Below are 19,477 nucleotides of genomic sequence, written 5' to 3'. Positions count from 1 at the left end.
AAGACGATATGTATAACATTTATTTTAGCGGTGTATACATTAATCCTGGGTTTAATTAATTCTATAAAATCTAGGATTTGCAAGTTATGTTTTATAGTACACATGGAATTCGCTATTATAAACATGTTAGATTAGTATGGTGAGTTAGTCTTGGACCCTAGGGAGATGTATTAGTAATATCAAAATGATTTGGATATAGTTCATCTGTGTGACCCTCCCATCAGGATGTGTTTAGCAGAGGTCTGTATCAATGTGCTCATGTATTTTGTGCTTTAATATCAATTTAAGATTATTAAGCAAATGTAGGCCAGGCGTGGTGGCTCACGCCTGTAATCCTAACACTTTGGGAGGCTGAGGCAGGTGGATCACTTGAGGCCAGGAGTTGGAGACCAGCCTGGCCAACATGGCAGAATCCTGTCTCTACTGAAAAATACAAAAATTAGCTGGGCATTGTGGCGCATGCCTGTAATCCCAGCTACTCAGGAGGTTGAGGCAGGAGAATCACTTGAACCCAGGAGGCAGAGGTTGCAGTGAGCCTAGATCATGCCATTGCACACCAGCCTAGGAGACAGAGTGAAACTCTGTCTTTTAAAAAAAAAAAAAAAATGAAGCAAATTGTATGAATCACTTATTCAACACCCATTTCTAAAGTTTCTGTGCATTATCGGTTGCTTCCACAGGATGTAGTGAAATGGATGTTACTGCCATATTACAGCAGAGGACATTGATTGAATTGCTCTCCATCAACAAAGCTAATAGATATTGAAACTAGTAGATGATACAGGTCCAAAGAAGGCACATATCAACTGTATTTACTCTTTGGATCTCAATTGCTGTCCATTTTCTTAAAGTTTTATAATTTTATTATGAACTTATAAAACAGTCACAATTTTTTACCTGGTCAAGTCTATCACAGCTGTGGTTCTCAGACCCTGGGGAGGGAGTTTGCAATGAGTAGATACCTTTGGAACTTTTAAAAATATAGATCCCAACTGTCACCCCAGATGCACAGAATTAAAATCTCTGAGCCTAGAACCTGGTATGTCAATTTGAAAAGCTTTTCAGATGATTCTGATGTGCAACTTCGATTAGGAACCACCAAATGAGAGCCAGCAGTACAAATCTGAAGTTCTCTTTTGAGGAATTTTTGACCTGGCTATGGTTTCCACAGGTTCATTACTGTGTACTATTTTCACAGCTTATTATTTGTGGACTTGGAAAGATAGATGTTAGTGACTGGAAGGTAAACACCCGGTTAAAACACTGTACACCAGACAGCAACATTGTCAAATGGTTCTGGAAAGCTGTGGAGTTTTTTGATGAAGAGCGACGAGCACGATTGCTTCAGTTTGTGACAGGGTCCTCTCGAGTGCCTCTGCAGGGCTTCAAAGCATTGCAAGGTAACAGCCTGAGGGGCAGGCAAGCTGGGCGGCAGGTGGACCAGGGGTGGGGGCCAGGTCTGTCAGTATGGGGTCTGTGTAGATATTTTATAAACCGTGTGCTTAGAGATTCTCTTTTCACTTCTTACCTGTGACTCTCACATTGTGATACCTTCTTCTCCTTCCTCTCTCTTGTTCCCCTCCCAAGAGCCTTTTCTGTGGGCTTCTCTGATTGTAGTGAGTGCCGCATGCTAGAGACTGTACATAGTGATGCTCTGCCTTTTGTTTTCTGGTCACCTTACTTTTAATTCTCTTGCACATTCCTGTAAGGGAAGTCATTCACTTTCATGTTCACATCTCGACCTGGTGAAAATGTTTACCTGCCTGGGATGCCTCTCCCCTTACTTTTCAGTTCTTTATTAGACAGAAGCAGCATGGGTCATGGAAACCATCTGTTCGGTCAGAACATTTTAATTACTGCATGGCATCAGACCATTTGTTTACAACCATATTCCTTTTTTAAAAATGGTTTTCCGTGGAATCAGCTGGTTAATTTTGGGATGAGCTTGTAATATTGCTAATGATTGTGGCGCTTCACTGGGTGGCAGTTGCTTCCTTTACCTCTTAAGCACTTCATTGTCAAAGCTGCTGGTGATGACTAAGGACATACAGAGCGAGACTGGTACATAATTCGGCAGTGCTGCCCACAGCGCATGCTCTGAAATCCCTGGGGCGAACCTGCTTTCAGCTGTTGTGCTGCCCTTCTCTGTAAGGAGAGCTCCTCAGCATCACACTGCCCAGATGCATAAAGTGAGGTTGTATTTCTGCTACATGTATTTATATGGGGTGTCTGTGCGAACTGAAATGGATTCTATAGACGGCTCTTTTGCGCTCAGCCCAGTTTGAGTCATGAAATCTAAATTTGCATTAGGTCATCTTTTTGAATGTGTGCCTATGTATTTTACCTTGGATTTTCCTGATTACTTTTCTTCTCATGCTTTTGGGATATTGATTTTCTCTAAAATATAGAAATTGGGAAAGAGATTTCAATCTCGAGTTTTTTCTCAAATGGAAATACAAAGGTATTATGGAATCTAAGCCTTATCCAAGGTTAATTCTGGCTCTCAAAACCCAGATGCTTTTCCTGCTGCCCTTTGGTAGTATGTGCGGATTCATTAGCATTCCTCTATCCCCAGATCCTGTGGTTTACGTGCCAGTTTTATTCTAAGAAGATTTTGGCGACGAATGCACGCACCTGCAGTGATTTCACCCACATTTCCTTCATTTGCAGGTGCTGCAGGCCCGAGACTCTTTACCATACACCAGATTGATGCCTGCACAAACAACCTGCCGAAAGCCCACACTTGGTAAGGTATTTTTGTAGCTTTATTCCCCATTCCATGTACATAGGTGTTAGTTCCGAACAGATTGGACTTTTTCTTTATTGTACTTACTAGTGTTGAATGAGCCTTTAAAGGGAATGATAAGCAGCTTAAGCGATTTAAAGTTAAGATTATTCGAAAACTGGTAGGAAAACTCAAAAGTGGTCACCTCTGTTTTAGAGAAATACCTTTTAGTTTTCTGTGTGACAGAGTGTTGTGGCTATATTGGTATACACTTGCTGGGCCAGTTTACTTATTATGAATGAACTGTGTAAAATTTGATTTGCTTATTCACAGCTTCAATCGAATAGACATTCCGCCCTATGAAAGCTATGAAAAGCTATATGAAAAGCTGCTAACAGCCATTGAAGAAACATGTGGATTTGCTGTGGAATGACGAGCTTCAAGGATTTGCCCAGGACTCTATTTATACAACCCTGACTGACAGTCTCCTTTCAGCAGAGTTTCAAAGAATGCTGAAATACAGGAAAACAGCCCCCCCCCCTTTTTTTTTTTTTTTTTTTACATTTTAGGACACTGTGAGGGGAAAGGACAATTTTGAAATTCCTTTTCAAGGAAAAAAAGGTCTTTATGCTTTGCCATGAGGCCACATTCAGCTGCTATTTAAACTTAATATCTTGAACCTAAAGAATGCTGACTTTTCCTGCATTTCCAGAGTTAGGCAGTATTCTACACTTAAAGACTACTACTATTTTTATAAAAGGTAATCTATTCAAATTGCTTCACAGATTTTAAGTCTCTCAGACATCAAGACAACTTCAGCAGTCGGTACAAGTCACATTTCATTTTGATTCAATACATAATTTTGAACAGCTCCTGTACTTGCTCTTTGTAAAAAAATAAAAATAAAAAATTATTTTGAATTATTCTACCTTTGTAAACAATTGGCTAAAAGAATCATCTTTAAGAAATTAAGCCATTTACATGTTTGTGTTTTTCTATGGCAGAGCATTATATTTTGCATTATATGTTTCAGCTTAGTCTAAGTGGGTCTTTTTTACATTTTTCAAGAACGAATTTCCTGGAATACAGCTATATAATTTTGGTTGTCAAATTCCTAATGCAAACGTTTAGTCTAAACTTAGTCATTTATTTGCGACAATGTGTTCAGGGGCTCCCTGTTTTTAAGAGACTCTTTAAAAACAAACAAACAAACAAAAAAAACTAATGTTTTTATCTTGAATCAATGAGATTAGTATTTTGGATTTACTTTTAATCTTAAAATACTGCATTTTTATAGCTTCTCACAGCATGTGGATGGGATGGGATTTTCATTATTTTGCTGGGTCAGCTTATCTTTAATATATGTACTATTCCTATAAACCAAAGTCTCTGACAACTGCACCTAATTTATATTGTATTTTGACTACAGTATAAGTTTCCATTAACAAAACTATCCTAAAGTGTTAACTGCTCATAATTTTAATTGGGTAAAATTATGAAAAAGGAAGAATTTTGCTTAAAGATTATTAATAAGCTTAGAAAATCCTGCTTTTACCTAACAGAATGAAGTGGGGTTGAGGGGCAGCAGTATGAACAGTGATTCTAACTCTATGGCATAAATTACTTTGAAACTAAAGAGTTCATTTTGGAAGTAAGGGAATCCCACTTCCCTTCGTGTTGAAGATTTGCATTTGATTTTGAAACGTCCAGATTTAGCTTTCAAGGTGTGTGGCGTGTTGTATGATCCAGAAGCAATGAAAACTCTGGGGTGAGGGATTGAAAAAATCTGAAATCGCAATTGGATTTTTAAATTCAACCATCAGAAATATGCACTATTCAGGGTTTTTTTTACATTGATGTGAAATAAGCAAATTTTCATGAGATAATTAAGCTGCAGAATTTAAAGTTATGAAGTAAATAGGTCCTCTGTTCTGTTTCATGTGATGGAGTGGGTTTCAGTCTGTGTTCTTGGCGCCAAAGAGTTCCTCAGAGGTGCTTCAGGAGTAATGGTTTAAGAGAAGAGGGGCAAAGAGAGGGAGCGAGGGGGAAGGCCTAGTTGGTATTTAGCAGGGGCCTCAGGCTTCATACCCCCACCCCCTTTACCCAGAACAGCCTGTTTTTCTCTTATGTATATTGGAATTTCAAGTAAGCTTTCATGGGGTGCAGCGGGGCGGGGAGGAATGGATGGGATAAAAGAAGTGGAGATTTTGCTGCTCGAAAAAAGTTGAGAACTACTTGTGTAGTTTTTAAGTACTTCAGTGTATTTCATTTGGCCACATTCAACTGCCACAAGTAAGCTAGTCATAGTTGTAACTGTGCAGTGGTAATATGCTTATGTCTGCCTTTTTCCTCTCAAACAATTTGTTTTTTTACATTGCATTCTGAGTACTGAAGAGCATCTTGAAATGTATGGAAGGTGGTTTCTATGCTATTTGATAATCAGTAATGTTCAGCTGTCATGGTAGTACCCTATTGGTTGCAGGCCCATCTCTCTTTTATATTAAAGCACTAGTGCAGTTTATAATTGTGCCTACTTTTAAAAACTTTCAGTAAAAAATAAGTACATAATGAATATATAAATCATAACTGACAGGGATGCAGTAATAATGAAATGCTACTATCACTTATTTTAATATACAATATAAAGCAGGCAAATACCATTGTTTTTTGAGTGCCTTTTTAACTTTATGCTAATGACTTAATAGAGCTTTAAAAGAAAGAAATTGGCAGGGCACCATAGCTCACGCCTGTAATCCCAGCACTTTGGGAGGCCAAGGCAGGCGGATCACCTGAGGTCGGGAGTTCAAGAGCAGCCTGGCCAAGATGGTGAAACCTCATCTCTACTGAAAATACAAAATTAGCCAGGCGTGGTGGCACACTCCTGTAATCTCAGCTACTTGGGAGGCTGAGGCAGGAGAATTGCTTGAATCTGGGAGGCAGAGACTGCAGTGAGCCAAGATCACACCACTGCACTCCAGCCTGGGCGACAAGAGTGAGACTCCATCCCCCCTACTCCCTCCAAAAATAAATAAATTACTCTCTGTAAGAGTCTATGCTATCACCATCATCTATAAAAACACGATTTAGATTTCCATTTCAAAGTTACATTACCCAATTACTTCCAAATAGGTGCTAAGCAGAAACCCCCAATGTGTTACTGAACCATGGACTCGCACCTCATGTTTAATGTGAATCTTTATTTCCGTGTCCCTCTTAACTGGTTTCTTCTTGTCTTCCCCCTGGCTGTATTGTTATTTCAGATATGTGATACCTGTTTTCATACTCTTGCCTTTCCATCATGAATGCTTAGTTATGAACAGAGATTCCTTCGTAGAGCTCACAGGCAGTACAGAGAGGTGAGTCTTGTCTCAGAGGGCCTTGTATCTTGGTGTACTTTTTAAATAGTGCTGTGTATAGTGTACATTTTGTTTTGCACATAGTTTGTTGCCCCGAATGGGTTTTTTACCAAGCCTTTTTTTCTTTCATGTATTTACAGTCCGGAGCACAAGATGCTCTTCTTTCAAATACAGTGTAATTCGCTTTACAACACTAATCTGGGCTTTGAACTTCCAGCGCATAGGACTGATTGCATTGTTGGGAGTTAGAGGCTGTTCCAGCCATCCTTAGTTTGGTAGAGCAGCGCCTTCTGCTTGTTTTCTAAGCGTACAGTCAACGGGTGCCATTTGTGGTATTTAACATGTTAGGATGATTGTTCCAAATGCTGAGTTGTTTTATTTCTAGATGTAATTAGTTCACTTTATGTAATATTCTTCTCTCAAAACTGACTTTAAAAACAAAGTTTTATCATTTTCATTGTATTTGTATTTATTACAGAGTGTTTTAGCTTTGATATTCTTTGTATTTTCACTCATTTGTTACATGAGCTTTATCAATAACATCTGTATAAATGGTTTTTAAAAATTAACTATGTATGTGCCCATGCCGAAGTCGAGCAATAAAATCAATGCTGTTTGCACTGTCACAGCATCAACGTTTTTAAAGAATATTGAGTTTGTAATTGTTTTGAAAACATTTATGATTGGCTCTATGGAGGGTGACAACATGAGTCACAAAATGAAAAGTTCAAGAACACATGCCATCCTGGGTTGGTGCCTCTGTCATGTTGCAGAGCTCAGGCCTCCTTTCTGTCTCCCGGCAGAGCGGAGGAGGCGCCCATTTTCTCCGGCCGTGGTGACTGCCCGGTTGGCAGTACCTATTGGGGTCTACACGTAGGTGGATTTCTGAGGGGGTCAGGGGTTAGTGGGGAAGAGCATCTTGGTCCTGTCACCAGTCTGCATCCATCTTTGCTGTAATACATCTCTGCTCCGGAGGGCAGGCCTGTGATAGGGACTCACATTTGCCAGCTCTACCTTGGTATGTTGAGCAGTAAAATTCTCAAAATGAAAAGGAGAAATCAATTGTATTTTTTCTAGAAGCCGTGGATTTTAATAATGATAGTGGACTAAAGTCCAGCTAACTCCATGGATAGAAAAGGAATGAATATGGTCTGTGTAAGTCTACACAGCATAGGGTACAACAGAAGGGAAAACCTGGGCAACATGTAAGTAGTAGCAGTGTATTAAAGTTCAAAGGGTGAGCATGCTTTTGTTTATATACTTTTATATTCTTTTGAATATTTTTATTTTGCTTTGTCCCTCATTGCTGTGTTTACTGGTTTTATCTAAAATTTGTAAAGTTTTAGTATATTAAAGATTTTTGGCTGGGCACAGTGGCTCACACCCATAATCCCAGCACTCTGGGAGGCCGAGGTGGGCAGATCACGAGGTCAGGAGTTCGAGACTAGCCTGGCCAACATGGTGAAACCCCGCCTCTTTACTAAAAACACAAAAATTAGCCAGGTGTGGTAGCAGACGCCTGTAATCCCAGCTACTCAGGAGGCTGAGGCAGGAGAATTGCTTGAACCCAGGAGGCAGAGGTTGCAGTGAGCTGAAATTGCACCACTGCACGCCAGCCTGGACAACAGCAAGACTCCGTCTCAGAAAAAAAACAATTCAGGCCGGGTGCTGTGGCTTGCACTTGTAATCCCAGCACTTTGGGAAGCCAAAGCAGGTGAATCTCTTGAGCCTAGCTTGAGACCAGTCTGGGCAACATGGCGAAACCCCATCTCTACAAACAATACAAAAACCGGCTGGGCATAGGGGCACATGCCTGATAGTCCCAGCTGCTGGAGGTGGGGCTGAGATGGGGGGATCGTTTGAGCCCTGGAGGCCAAGGCTGCAGTGAGCCGTGATTGAGCCACTGTACTCCAACCTGGGCAACAGACTTGAGACCCTGACTCAAAAACAACTTATTTATTTTTGTATTATAATAGTCTACAAATCATCCAAAAGTTTGATTTGACTAATGATCAGAAGTTTAACCTGAAAAGTTTGTCCCTTCATTGTAATGAAGGTTAACCATGTTACCCACTATTGATTTGTACTTCACATACCACATGCTTACAATACATGTATATACAATAGGATATATGCAATAGAACAAGAGCCTAGTAACAGGTTAGAGAAGGTAATTACACAGGAAAAGTGTTACTTTACATTCCTATGTTAACATTCGTAGCAAACTAGACAGACCAGATTTTAAATTTTACTTAAAAGGTATCTGCCCTAAATGTGACTTGTCTGCTGCTCATTCAACAAATATTTACCGTGCTCCTACTATGTGCCAGGCTCTGTACTAGCTGATAGCCATATAGCTTTGCATGAACTTCCAAAGTAATGCTAGCCTGTGTCTCACTGTAGGCTAAGTTCAAACTTAAGCGTTCAAAACTCAATTTATGTACAGCAAAGCAGTCAGTCATGACGGGAGCACATGAATCAATAGCCTACCTCAGCAAGGCCCTGAATCCCAGACTTGGCTATTTGTTTGTGGTCTCACTGTGTTGCCCAGGCTGGAGTGCAGTAGCTATTTCACTGGCACAGTCATGGTGCACTGTAGCCTCAAACTACTGGTCTCCCAAGTAGCTGGGACTACAGGTGGGTACCACCATGCCATGGTGCAGTCTATGGGATGGGCGGGGGAACCTAAGATGTTTCTCCTGCCCACTTAAGTATTCTTAATGCTTTTTTTTTTTTTTTTTTTTGGTAAGAGTCTTGCTCCGTTGCCCAGGCTGGAGTGCAGTGGTAGAATAGCTCACTGCAACCTCCACCTTCAGGTTCAAGCAATTCTCGTACCTCAGCCTCCCAAGTAGCTGGGATTACAGGGTGTGCACCACCATGCCCAGGTAATTTTTGTATTTTTAGTAGAGATGGGGTTTCACTATGTTGGCCAGGCTGGGCTTTTCATTAACTGTAAATATTGTCTGGTTAGTCCCTTATGATAGATGAGGCATTTAGTTCTAATATGAAGCACCTCACTCTGTAACATCCCCCACAGGACTTTCCAAATGCACGATTGTGATGAACCTTTCCTGGGCTGCTCCAGGCTGACTGGCTTGATGCACACGATCCACAGCACTTGAATCGCACCGTCCTCTGCTTGTTAAGCTAGTCTGGTGAAGTGATCTTTATTTGCTTTTCATTTTTCAAAAATATGTTGTCTCCTATTTTCTGACCTTTGCTGAGCAATCCTATTCCTTCCCTGACCAATTCTCTCATAAATTTTTTTTTTTTTTTTGGTTATTCCTAGTTACTTTTTAGCTTGGTAAAGAGCACCAGTTCCCACCAATCACCAGAACTAGCAACTTAATCTTCCTAAAATATTTTACATTTTAAAAAAAAGTATAATAAAAGCGTTGTTAGGCTTGTGCTAACAGATCTAATGGTATTACATAATCTACCGCTCAGAGTCACACCTGCTATGCTTCTGGATCTTTTCTGGGTGCTATGCTTCTAGATCTTTTCTGTATTGTATTTACATTATATTGCATCATATGTATAATACCCGTTCACACCGTGGTTTTTTCTATAAAACTGCATATTTTGTAGTCTAAATTTTTTTTACTCAATATTTTATGGCTATCTAGATCTACTTTATCCTCTAACACTTTTTAGAACTTACGTTCCAGCTCTTGCATATCTAGCCTTATTGTGGGGAAAAGAGAGATCAACTGTTACTGTGTCTATGTAGAAAGTAGAAGACATGAGACTCCATTTTGTTCTATACTAAGAAAAATTCTTCTGCCTTGAGATGCTGTTAATCTGTAACCCTAGCCCCAACGCTGTGCTTGCAGAGACATGTGCTGTGTTGACTCAAGGTTTAATAGACTTAGGGCTGTGCAAGATGTGCTTTGTTAAAAAAAAAAAGTGCTTGAAGGCAGTATGCTTGGTAGAAGTCATCACCATTCTCTAATCTCGAGTACCCAGGGACACAATGCACTGCGGAAGGCAGCAGGGACCTCTGCCTAGGAAAGCCAGGTATTGTCCAAGGTTTCTCCGCAGTGATAGCCTAAGATAAGGCCTCGTAGGAAGGGAAAGACCTGACCGTCCCCCAGCCTGACACCCGTAAAGGGTCTGTGCTGAGGATTAGTAAAAGGGGAAGGCCTCTGTCTCTTGCTCGTCCCTGGGAATGGAATGTCTCGGTGTAAAACGCGATCGTATGTTCTATTTACTGATAGGAGAAAACTGCCTCATGGCTGGAGGTGAGACATGCTGGTGGCAATACTGCTCCTTAATGCACCGAGATGTTTGTGTAAAGTCAAACATAAATCTGGCCTACGTGCACATTAAGGCACAGCACCTTTCCTTTAACTTATTTATGAGAGATCTTTGCTCACATTTTCCCGCTGACCCTCTCCCCACCATTACCCTATAGTCCTGCCACATCCCCCTCTCCGAGATGGTAGAGATAGTGATCAATAGTGAGGGAACTCAGGGACCAGTGCCAGCGCACGTCCTCCATATGCTGAGTGCTGCTTTGTCTCTGTGTCTTCTTTCTTTTCCCAGTCTCTCGTCCCACCTGACTAGAAAAGCCCACAGGTGCGGAGGGGCAGGCCACCCCTTCACCTCATCTTGTGCATTTCCTGTCCTTTCCATTCACCTGTGCTTGCTGAATTGTCACAACCCATCACAGGTGTCCGCATGTCACTTACCATGCTCCAAACACACCCAGTCCATTAAGCCTTTCCCTGCTGGAAGCTCTCGCCTGCCTGGTGGCCCATCCTTCTGACAGTTTCCATTCCAAGAGCTCAGCACTTAGAACCACAGCAGTTGATCAGATGTCTTTTCTCTCTAGGTCAGGTTTCACTGCTTCATGCCTCCTGGCCTCTCATCATGCATACACTCATCCCCACAGCACTCTCTCTGCCACTCCTGGGCTTCCATCCAAGTCCCCATATCCTCAACTGCTCTGAAGCTTCCTCTAGCTTAAGTGTAGCTTTTCTTCTCCATTGAAAACACCATCCCCAAGTGGTTTTTTTTCCTCATATTCCTCCATACCAGAGATGAGGCTGGTACACTCTTGCCCACTTGAAGCCCATCATGCCTTCTTCCCACCTGCAGTCACTAATGCATCTTTGAATGACAGCCTGGATTTCCACCCTTTATCTCTTCTCACTGCTATCTTCTGCCAACCAACAGAAACCATAATGCATTTTATTTTTGTTTTCCTTTTTTTTTTTTTTTTTTTTTTTTTTTTTTTTTGGGGAGGTCTCGGCTCATGCTTGGGCTGCGAGTGCAGTGGCGGGATCTCAGCTCACCGCAAGCTCCGCCTCCTGGAGTCCGCCATCCTCCTGCCTCAGCCTCCTGAGTAGCTGGGACTACAGAAGCCCGCCACCTACGCCCGGCTAGTTTTTGTATTTTTTAGTGGAGACGGGGTTTCATGTTAGCCCATGTTGGGATGGTCTCGATCTCCTGACCTCGTGATCCGCCCGTCTCGGCCTCCCCAAGTGCTGGGATTACAAGCTTGAGCTACCGCGCCCGGCCTATTTTTTATTTTTTTGAGAAAGAGTTTCACTTTTGTTGCCCAGGCTGGAGTGCAGTGGTGCGATCTCAGCTCACGGCAACTTCCACCTCCCAAGTTCAAGCGATTCTTGTGCCTCAGCCAGGTGCCACCATGCCTAGCTAATTTTTGTACTTTTAGTACAGATGGCGTTTCACCATGCTGGCCAGGCTGGTCTCGAACTCCTGACCTCAAGTGATCCACCTGCCTCAGCCTCCCAAAGTGCTGGGATTACAGGCGTGAGCCACTGCGCCCAACTGCCATGATGCATATTCCCTCATCTTCCAGCCACGTTATGAAAAGTCTACACATACACGGTACTGTCAAGGTTCTCCAAGGCCCACCTCTGATAACCACCCACCTTTCTTCTCTAACGTATGTATTTTTTTGTCGTTAAGTGCTAATTCTTAATTATTTTTATTGACTTAAAGCAACAAACTTCAGGAGCTGGCTGCTCAAACAAGGCTTGTTAATTGCTTTAGCACAAATACGACTAATGAAGATCCCCCCTTTTCAGATGTTAGGTCATAAATTCAAAAGTAATAAGCTTTTAGAAAACAATTTTTATTTTAAAATTCATAAAAAGTACTGGAAATATAGGTAAAGCATTTGAAAATGATTTTTCTGGCTTATCTGTTTACTGGCTCAATTCTAGCTCTGTCCTGGTAAAGGCCTCCAGAACCTTCACCTATGATCAAGTCTGGCCTCACAGGGAGGGACTTTTACTGTACTGAAAGGAAGCCAGCTGAAGCCGAGATCTGAAGCGCTCAGCTTCCAGTTCCCGGAAGAAAACATCATCATCATTCTGTGTTATCATGTCCTGCAGCTGTTGAATTTCCTTCTCCATCTTAGATCTCAGCTCCCTCTTCACCTTATGTAATGTCTGAAAAAAGAAGGCATGTCATCCTGCTGTTCACAGCATTTATCCAGGCCCTCATCTATTGTTCCCTCTTCATCTTCCAGCTAATCAAACTCCTCCAAAATTTTTAATAATCTAGCAGCAGCTCTTACAGAGACCTAACTAAAGTTAAAATCATAGGATAAAAATGTCTTGGGTCATAGATGGAGTGCCTTATTAGTCTTCTCTCCATTCCCTTTACGTTTGTTTTCTACTTCCTAAACTGTAAATAAATGTAAATAAAATGTAAATAAATGTGTCACTTAATGATGGAGATATGTTCCAAGAAATGCAGCAAGTGTTTTGTTATTGTGCAAAATGTCAGTGTACTTACACAAACCCACATGGTACTGTCTACTGCACACTGGGGCTATATGGTATAGCCTATTGCTCCAACCACCAATGTACGAGGTCCCTTGCTGAAGGAAACGTTGCCATGCAGTGCATGACTTTGCTTCTATCTTGTTAATTATTACCTGGGCCTGAGATTTCTCTCTGGCTTTAAGTTCTTGATGTTCCTGTGATATGGCTTCTGCCAGCAATGAAAACTGTTTATAGGAAGAAAAAACCAAATATTATATTTAATGTTTGTAGTCCAAATGTAACATTTCTTAATGTTCATAGACTTAATTTTAAGGGAAATAGGACAATATACTGTACTATGGTCAAGTATTATTTGATCTTAAATTTCAATCTTGAAAATGGGGTCCTCTAATCTGTAGAGTGCAAACTTTAGTTAACACAAGGAGGTTTATTGTCAACACACTAAGCAAATTTTCCACAAGGGCAAGTGGTCAGGACTAAGCACAACAGCATAATCAAGTGCCAGGAGCCCACCTGGTCCTTATAGTAGTTCTCCATGGAGTCCAGTTCATCCTGGTGGCGTCTCCTTTGTTCATCTCGCTTTTCTTTGGCATAGTTTCTTAGGTCTCGTAATCTTTGCTTTTGAATGTTTAAACCTTCTTCAAACAGTTTCTTAAATATCTGTCATTTAATCATAAAAATAAAGTCACTGAGGAATATAATCATTTTGGCCAACTAGAGGTATATACTGATTATATTTCACAAAGGTTTTTTTTTTTTTTTTGAAATACTAGTTTCATTCAGATATTCTGACATACCATAAAAATTTACCTCCTTTTCTTTGAGACAGGTTATCGCTCTGTCACCCAGGCTGGAGTGTAGTGGTGCAGTCACAGCTCACTGCAGCCTTGACCTCCCAGGCTCAAGCAATTCTCCCACCTTGGCTGCCTGAGTAGCTGGGACTACAGGCATGTGCCACCACACCTGGCTAAATTTTTAATTTTTTGGAGAAATGAGGTCTCACTATGTTGCCCAGGCTGGTCCCAAGCAATCCTTGCACCTTAGCTTCCCAAAGTGCTGGGATTACAGGTGTGAGCCACTGAGCCCAGCCTTACCCTTTTAAAGTAAATAACTCAGTATGCCTTATTATACTTAGTTGTGCAACCATCACCACTACAGAACATTTTTACCACCCCAAAAAGAAACCCTATACTGATTAGTGCTCATTCCCCCGTCCCATCCTTAGCCCCTGACAGTCACCAGTCTACTTTCTATCTCCATGGATTTGCATATTCTGGACACTTCCTAAAAATGGAATCATGTAATTTGTGGCCTTTCATATTTGGTTTCTTTCACTCCGCATGTTTTCAAGGTTCATCTATACTGCAGTATATATGAATTCTTCATTCATTTTTATTGCCAAGTAACATCCTACTGTATGAATAAAATGCACACTGTTTATCCATTCATTAACTGATGGGCACTTTGGGTTGTTTCTCCTTTTAGGCTATTACAAGTAAAGCTATGAACATTTGTGTTTTTTGTGTGATTATATAGCTAGGGGTGAAATTGCTGGGTCATAGGATAGCTCTATATGACCTTTCGGTAACCTTCTGAAGAACTGCTAGATTGTTCTCCAAAGCAGCTGCACCATTTTACATTTTACCATTGTAGTTAACTACAATTACTAAAATATTTTACAGATGAAATTTCTTGCTAGCCTGGGATCTCAAAAGGTTAATCATTTCAGCCTGATAAGGATGACATAGCAAATACCTTGTGGAAAACCTCTCACAGTACAGCTGTTTTGACACTATCCCTGATTTTATGTGGAATACAAGGTCATGTTATCACACCTTAAATTCCTGTCTCTCACAACATGTTCCCAAAACCTCTAAAGTAGTTATACTGGAGACGTACCTATTATGTGTAAGAAGCAGGAAGGAAGTAAGACTTCACATTAAGATGAGAGACACAGAGACTGAGAATGGACGGGAATGCACAATGGAGTAAGAAAATGAAGTGCGGCCAAGCAGAACTCAGGGCCAGCACTATAGGACTTTGATTTAGATTTTAGATTCAAATTTGGACAAGACTCACGAACAAAGAAGGTGGTCCTGAAAGGTAACAAAGTTCACCTTCTTAACAGGGCTGGACAGAAAAGCCAGACTTACCATTTCTTCCCGGGTCCTCATTCTCATCATTTTTGCATGCAACTGAACTCTATAATCATCATAATATTTTCGAGCACGAACGATTTGCTGTCGATTTTCTTTTATCTTTGATTGGGTCAACCTTTGCCTACGAATGCAGTCCTTGAAGTCTTGCTAAGAAAGGGAAAGGGGAGGGAAGAGAAGAGTAAGGACAAGAGGAATGCAGACTCCAGCGTTCTCATCTGCCCCACTCCCCATCACGATGTCTTCAGGCAGTATGCCAGGTGTGGGGGGCCAGTGGCCCCAGAAGCCCTTCAGCCTTTGGCAGCTTCATCACCTCAATCTGAAGAGCAGCTCCAACGACCCCCTGCCGCATCAGAGGGCAGCAGTGATCCTGGGCACTCCTGCGGAACTGAGGGCTCACTTCCCATGCCACCAGGAGGCTGCTAACAAGGCTGGCCCATATGCCAGCTCACAAGGAGTAGGAAAATGGCACATCCAGACTTTCAAGCAGAGCCTGGGCTGCCAGGAGTATTTAATGAGGCAAAAACTAAGGAAATTAGACAATATCTGACAAAGGAGTGAAGATGAAATGGGGTCACCTACAGACTCTTATGTAGGTGTGTCAGATATTAGTGTTTCCCCCCCCCCCCATAGGAAAGTACCATCTGCAGTTCCTGAGATCTTTCTGGAACTGTTTAGTATTATAGTTCTCATGGCTTATCTCTACTCCACACTCAGGCAAAGATTTTCAAATCTCTTCCTTTGGCAGATTGTTTCTGACCTCCATCCTCTCCCTTCATAATTCTCTAAGTACAATTTCTCATCAAAATTGTAACGGAGGCTGATAAATCCCGGAGCTCTCTACTTGGGACCTGAGGATGGGAGACGGCAAAGAGCACTAAGTTCAGCCACTTGGCACCTAGACGGATCCATGGAGGTCCACAGACAGAACTGGATTAAAATCTCAGCTGTGTCCCTTGCTTATCAGTGAGACCCAGGGCAAGTTACTTAATATCTCAAAGCTTCAGGGTTTTCATTTCATAGAAAACATCTCTAACATATTACTATAAAGACTAACTGCAACTGTGTACATAAAGTACCTAGCTCTTCCCCTGCCCATTCTGGGTTTGTTTTATTGTTGTTGAGACAGGGTCTCACTTTGGCACGCAGGCTGGAGTGCAATGGCAAGATCACAGCTCACTGCAGCCTTGCCCTCCCACGCTTCCCACTTCTGCCTCCCAAGTAGCTGGGACCACAGGCAAATGCCACCATGCCAGGCTCATTTTTTCCATACCCATATATATATTTTTTAAGACAGGGTCCCACTATGTTGCTGAGGCTGGTCTCAAGTGATCCTCTCACCTCAGCCTCCCAAAGTGCTGGGATTACAGGCATGGGCTATCAATTTTGGTTAAAGACCTAAGCAACACTTCCACATGCAGGTGTTAGAGGTGAAGGGTCTGTGGGACTGTTGCCCAGCTAGCACACATAAAGGGAATGAATATAACAAATTCAAAATTATAATATCCAACTTGCTCTTGACATACCAGTCTCTTGTTATGTTCATACTCTTTCCTGACAAGGGTAGTAAGGAGGTCATGCCTTCTTAGGGCTTCTTCTATCTTGAAGGGGGACACAAAATCAAGTAGGTTAATAATGCTGTTCACTCAATTCTCAAGGATAAGCTCTTCTCTCATTTAAATTTCTATGCTTAAGACTGACAGTAACTTACTTCATCTTGCAGTTTCTTCTTTGATCGATTTTCTCTACATGCCTCTTTCTTAAGCTGTTCAACCTGTGCAATTTGCTGTTTCCACATTTTGCTTAGTGTTGGGCCAGAAACATAGAGAAATGGAAACTGCTCCAGCATAAGGGGCAGGAGACTGTGTTCACTTACTTTCACTGCAAGGTAAAAGAAGATGTTCTTAATCTGAGACTTGTGGACAAGAACTGTCATCTAACATCCCTGGTAGATCAAAGCTTATGTAAGTGATGTGGTTTTGATTCTGTAAAGAACAATTCTAAATGTACTTATAATAATTTGCATTCCTCCTCTGATTGGAGTAAGCCAACTACTGATAAGGATAAAAATACGTTCTGACTGATGCCATGCTGGTCCTGGGAAGTCCATCCTAATTGCTCAGCTGCTTCAGTGCCTGCGGGTAGATTCTCTACGTATGGTAAAATAGAAGACTCCTCAACCCTCCTGGTAGGCAAGTGCTTAGAAGAAAAGTTTCTGGTCTAAAGGATATAGTAGGAGGGCCAGCAATCTTTGGGGTATAACAGGAAGCCTGGCATTTCTCATGGCTTTGTTTCCTTGTAACAAGACTCTACACTCATTGGCACTGTCAATATACAGGAGGTGGACAGGTCATCTGCTTGCCTTGGAGCATCCCCTTCATTCTACCAACTTCCCAGAAACAGACAAAAAGGCATCCAAAGTGAGTAAGCACAGGAGTGAGGCTAATGGTGGCGCAGCAGGTGGCAGTCCTGGCATTCCTTGGGTGCCAATATATAGGCCTCCCTAAGGTACTTCCTTATTGAAGAGTTTTAGCCCTCTACAGAAAACCAGCCACATGGCAGTGGAAAAAAAAAAAAACAACTTTCTTCAGCTAACTGGTGGATGTTAGCTTTCAGTGCTGTGTCCCTGGAATGCTGCACTCGCTTTCAAAGGCTGCCAGTTTTCCATAAAGTACAATTCTGTGGTTCTTACTTGGAACTGCTTTGTTTGGCTTTGGGAGGCCACCTCTTGGACTTTGAGTTGTGGTTTTTCTAGAGTAAATCTTCCAGGGCTGACTACATTCTGGAGTTTCTTTAAGAACAGCTTCTCCTCTGTATATTTTTTCCTTAGAAGCAGATACAAAACAATAAAAATAAAAGGTCTAATAGTTCTTTCATGCATCATCTTAAATATTACATATTGACAAAAATAGCTAACTACTTCCCACCTTACTTCAAATTTGTAAAATCTGGTTAATAATTCACTCACTCTAAACTAAAGGCATCTTTTGGCCTCTGGCATCCCTTGGAATTTGAAAAAGCACTGAATCTTTTTCAAGTTTCAGTCACCATAGTCCCACACCCTAAATACAACCACTATTAATCTTTTTTTTTTTTAACCTATTAATGTTTCGATGTACTCCTCTTTTTCCATGTAGATTTAAAAAAATTCTCAAGCAACTATGCAGTATGCTTAGTTGTAACCATACTGAACTTTATATCCTGTTTTGTTCACTAATATTTTAGCATAAGCATTTTCCCCATGATTTCATTTTGTTTCTGTAACCATTCTTTTGAAAGGCAATGAAAACTTCAGTTTTGGGTTTCTTACAACCAGGTCTAGAGCAACTAGGATGTTCTGTCTTCTCTTACTCTTCTTTAATTTTGTCAGCCTAGACTAGTTTTTAAGACCCTGAACTGCTAAGTCAAATACCCTTATAAAAACTGATGGTAAGTTTTAAGTAGGGGAAAAAAACGCTAGTTTTCTTTGGTACCACGTCTTGTCATATTTTAGCAACCTGAATGCCTTATTAAGAAGTAAAAGTCCTGTATCATGACATGAAATCCTGCCCTTTCCTAAAGAGCTCATGATTAAGGCCCTGTTGGCCCCTTCTTCTTTTAAAAAGATCATCTTTGTACTTCCCCCTCATCTGATCAAATGGCATTTATTACAATGTAGACTTTTACCCACTGTTTCCTCCTCCTTCTCATGTATTCTTAGAGGTCCAATATTCTCTTGAACTTTATGTCTTCTTAGTTCCCTTTCAAATGCTTCAGTAAATGCCTATAGGGGAAAAGGTCATATGATAGTACAGTTGTTAAAAACATACATAACGGGCAGCACCATGGCTTAGTTGGGTAAAGCACCCGTCTAGTAAACAGGAGATCCAGGGTTTGAATCCCAGCGGTGCCTCAACTGAGCATCCAAGCTTAGTCGCATGCAGTGAGGCTGAGCCAGGTGGATCACCTGAGGTCGGGAGTTCAAGACCAGCCTGACCAACATGGAGAAACCCCATCTCTACTAAAAATACAAAATTAGCTGGGCGTGGTGGTGCATGCCTGTAATCTCAGCTACTCAGGAAGCTGAGGCAGGAGAATCGCTTGTACCCGAGAAGCAGAGGTTGAGGTAAGCCGAGATCACGCCACTGCACTCCAGCCTGGGCAACAAGAGTGAAACTCCGCCTTGAGAAAAAAAAAAAAAAAAAAAAATCCTGCCACCGCGCCCAGCTAACTTTTTTTTTTGTATTTTTAGTAGAGACGGTGTTTCACTGTGATCTCAATCTCCTGACCTTGTGATCTGCCCACCTTGGCCTCCCAAAGGGTTGGGATTACAGGCATGAGCCACCGTGCCCGGCCGCTCATTCACTTTTTAAAAAATTCCTTTCAGACTCTGTATCACAAAATCTATGGGTTTTTTTGTTTTGTTTTATGAGGCAGAGTCTCACTCTTGCCTAGGCGGGAGTCAGTGGCACAAACTCGGCTCACTGCAACTTCCACTTC

At 41.5% G+C, this 19,477-nt stretch overlaps 2 protein-coding genes across 10 annotated transcripts in view; one reads left to right on the top strand and one right to left on the bottom strand.

Moving 5' to 3' along the window:
* Window positions 1-6,729, top strand: part of SMURF2 (SMAD specific E3 ubiquitin protein ligase 2) — a 117,765-nt gene extending 111,036 nt beyond the window's left edge. For 3 of the 5 annotated variants that reach the window (XM_031657695.1, XM_031657696.1, XM_031657697.1), the window contains 3 exons: window positions 1,199-1,400; window positions 2,671-2,746; window positions 3,059-6,729. In XM_031657695.1, coding sequence (XP_031513555.1) covers window positions 1,199-1,400; window positions 2,671-2,746; window positions 3,059-3,158 — 378 coding nt within the window. In that variant the 3' untranslated portion in view covers window positions 3,159-6,729. The other 2 variants (XM_031657698.1, XM_031657699.1) reach the window with 2 other exon arrangements.
* A 5,434-nt stretch (window positions 6,730-12,163) lies between these two features.
* The window catches only part of CEP95 (centrosomal protein 95), a 30,305-nt gene continuing 22,991 nt past the window's right edge, over window positions 12,164-19,477 (bottom strand). For all 5 annotated transcript variants that reach the window (XM_003913295.4, XM_009191017.2, XM_009191018.2 and 2 more), the window contains 8 exons: window positions 18,669-18,761; window positions 17,691-17,823; window positions 16,710-16,879; window positions 16,525-16,599; window positions 14,996-15,148; window positions 13,356-13,502; window positions 12,995-13,066; window positions 12,164-12,503 (listed from right to left, as the gene is read on the bottom strand). In XM_003913295.4, the coding sequence (XP_003913344.1) occupies window positions 12,327-12,503; window positions 12,995-13,066; window positions 13,356-13,502; window positions 14,996-15,148; window positions 16,525-16,599; window positions 16,710-16,879; window positions 17,691-17,823; window positions 18,669-18,761 (1,020 nt within the window). In that variant the 3' untranslated portion in view covers window positions 12,164-12,326. The remainder of the gene's footprint in view (window positions 12,504-12,994; window positions 13,067-13,355; window positions 13,503-14,995; window positions 15,149-16,524; window positions 16,600-16,709; window positions 16,880-17,690; window positions 17,824-18,668; window positions 18,762-19,477) is intronic.

Source organism: Papio anubis, chromosome 17 (assembly GCF_008728515.1).
Source record: "Papio anubis isolate 15944 chromosome 17, Panubis1.0, whole genome shotgun sequence".
NCBI lineage: Eukaryota > Metazoa > Chordata > Mammalia > Primates > Cercopithecidae > Papio > Papio anubis.
This window is presented reverse-complemented; position numbering and strand designations above follow the sequence as displayed.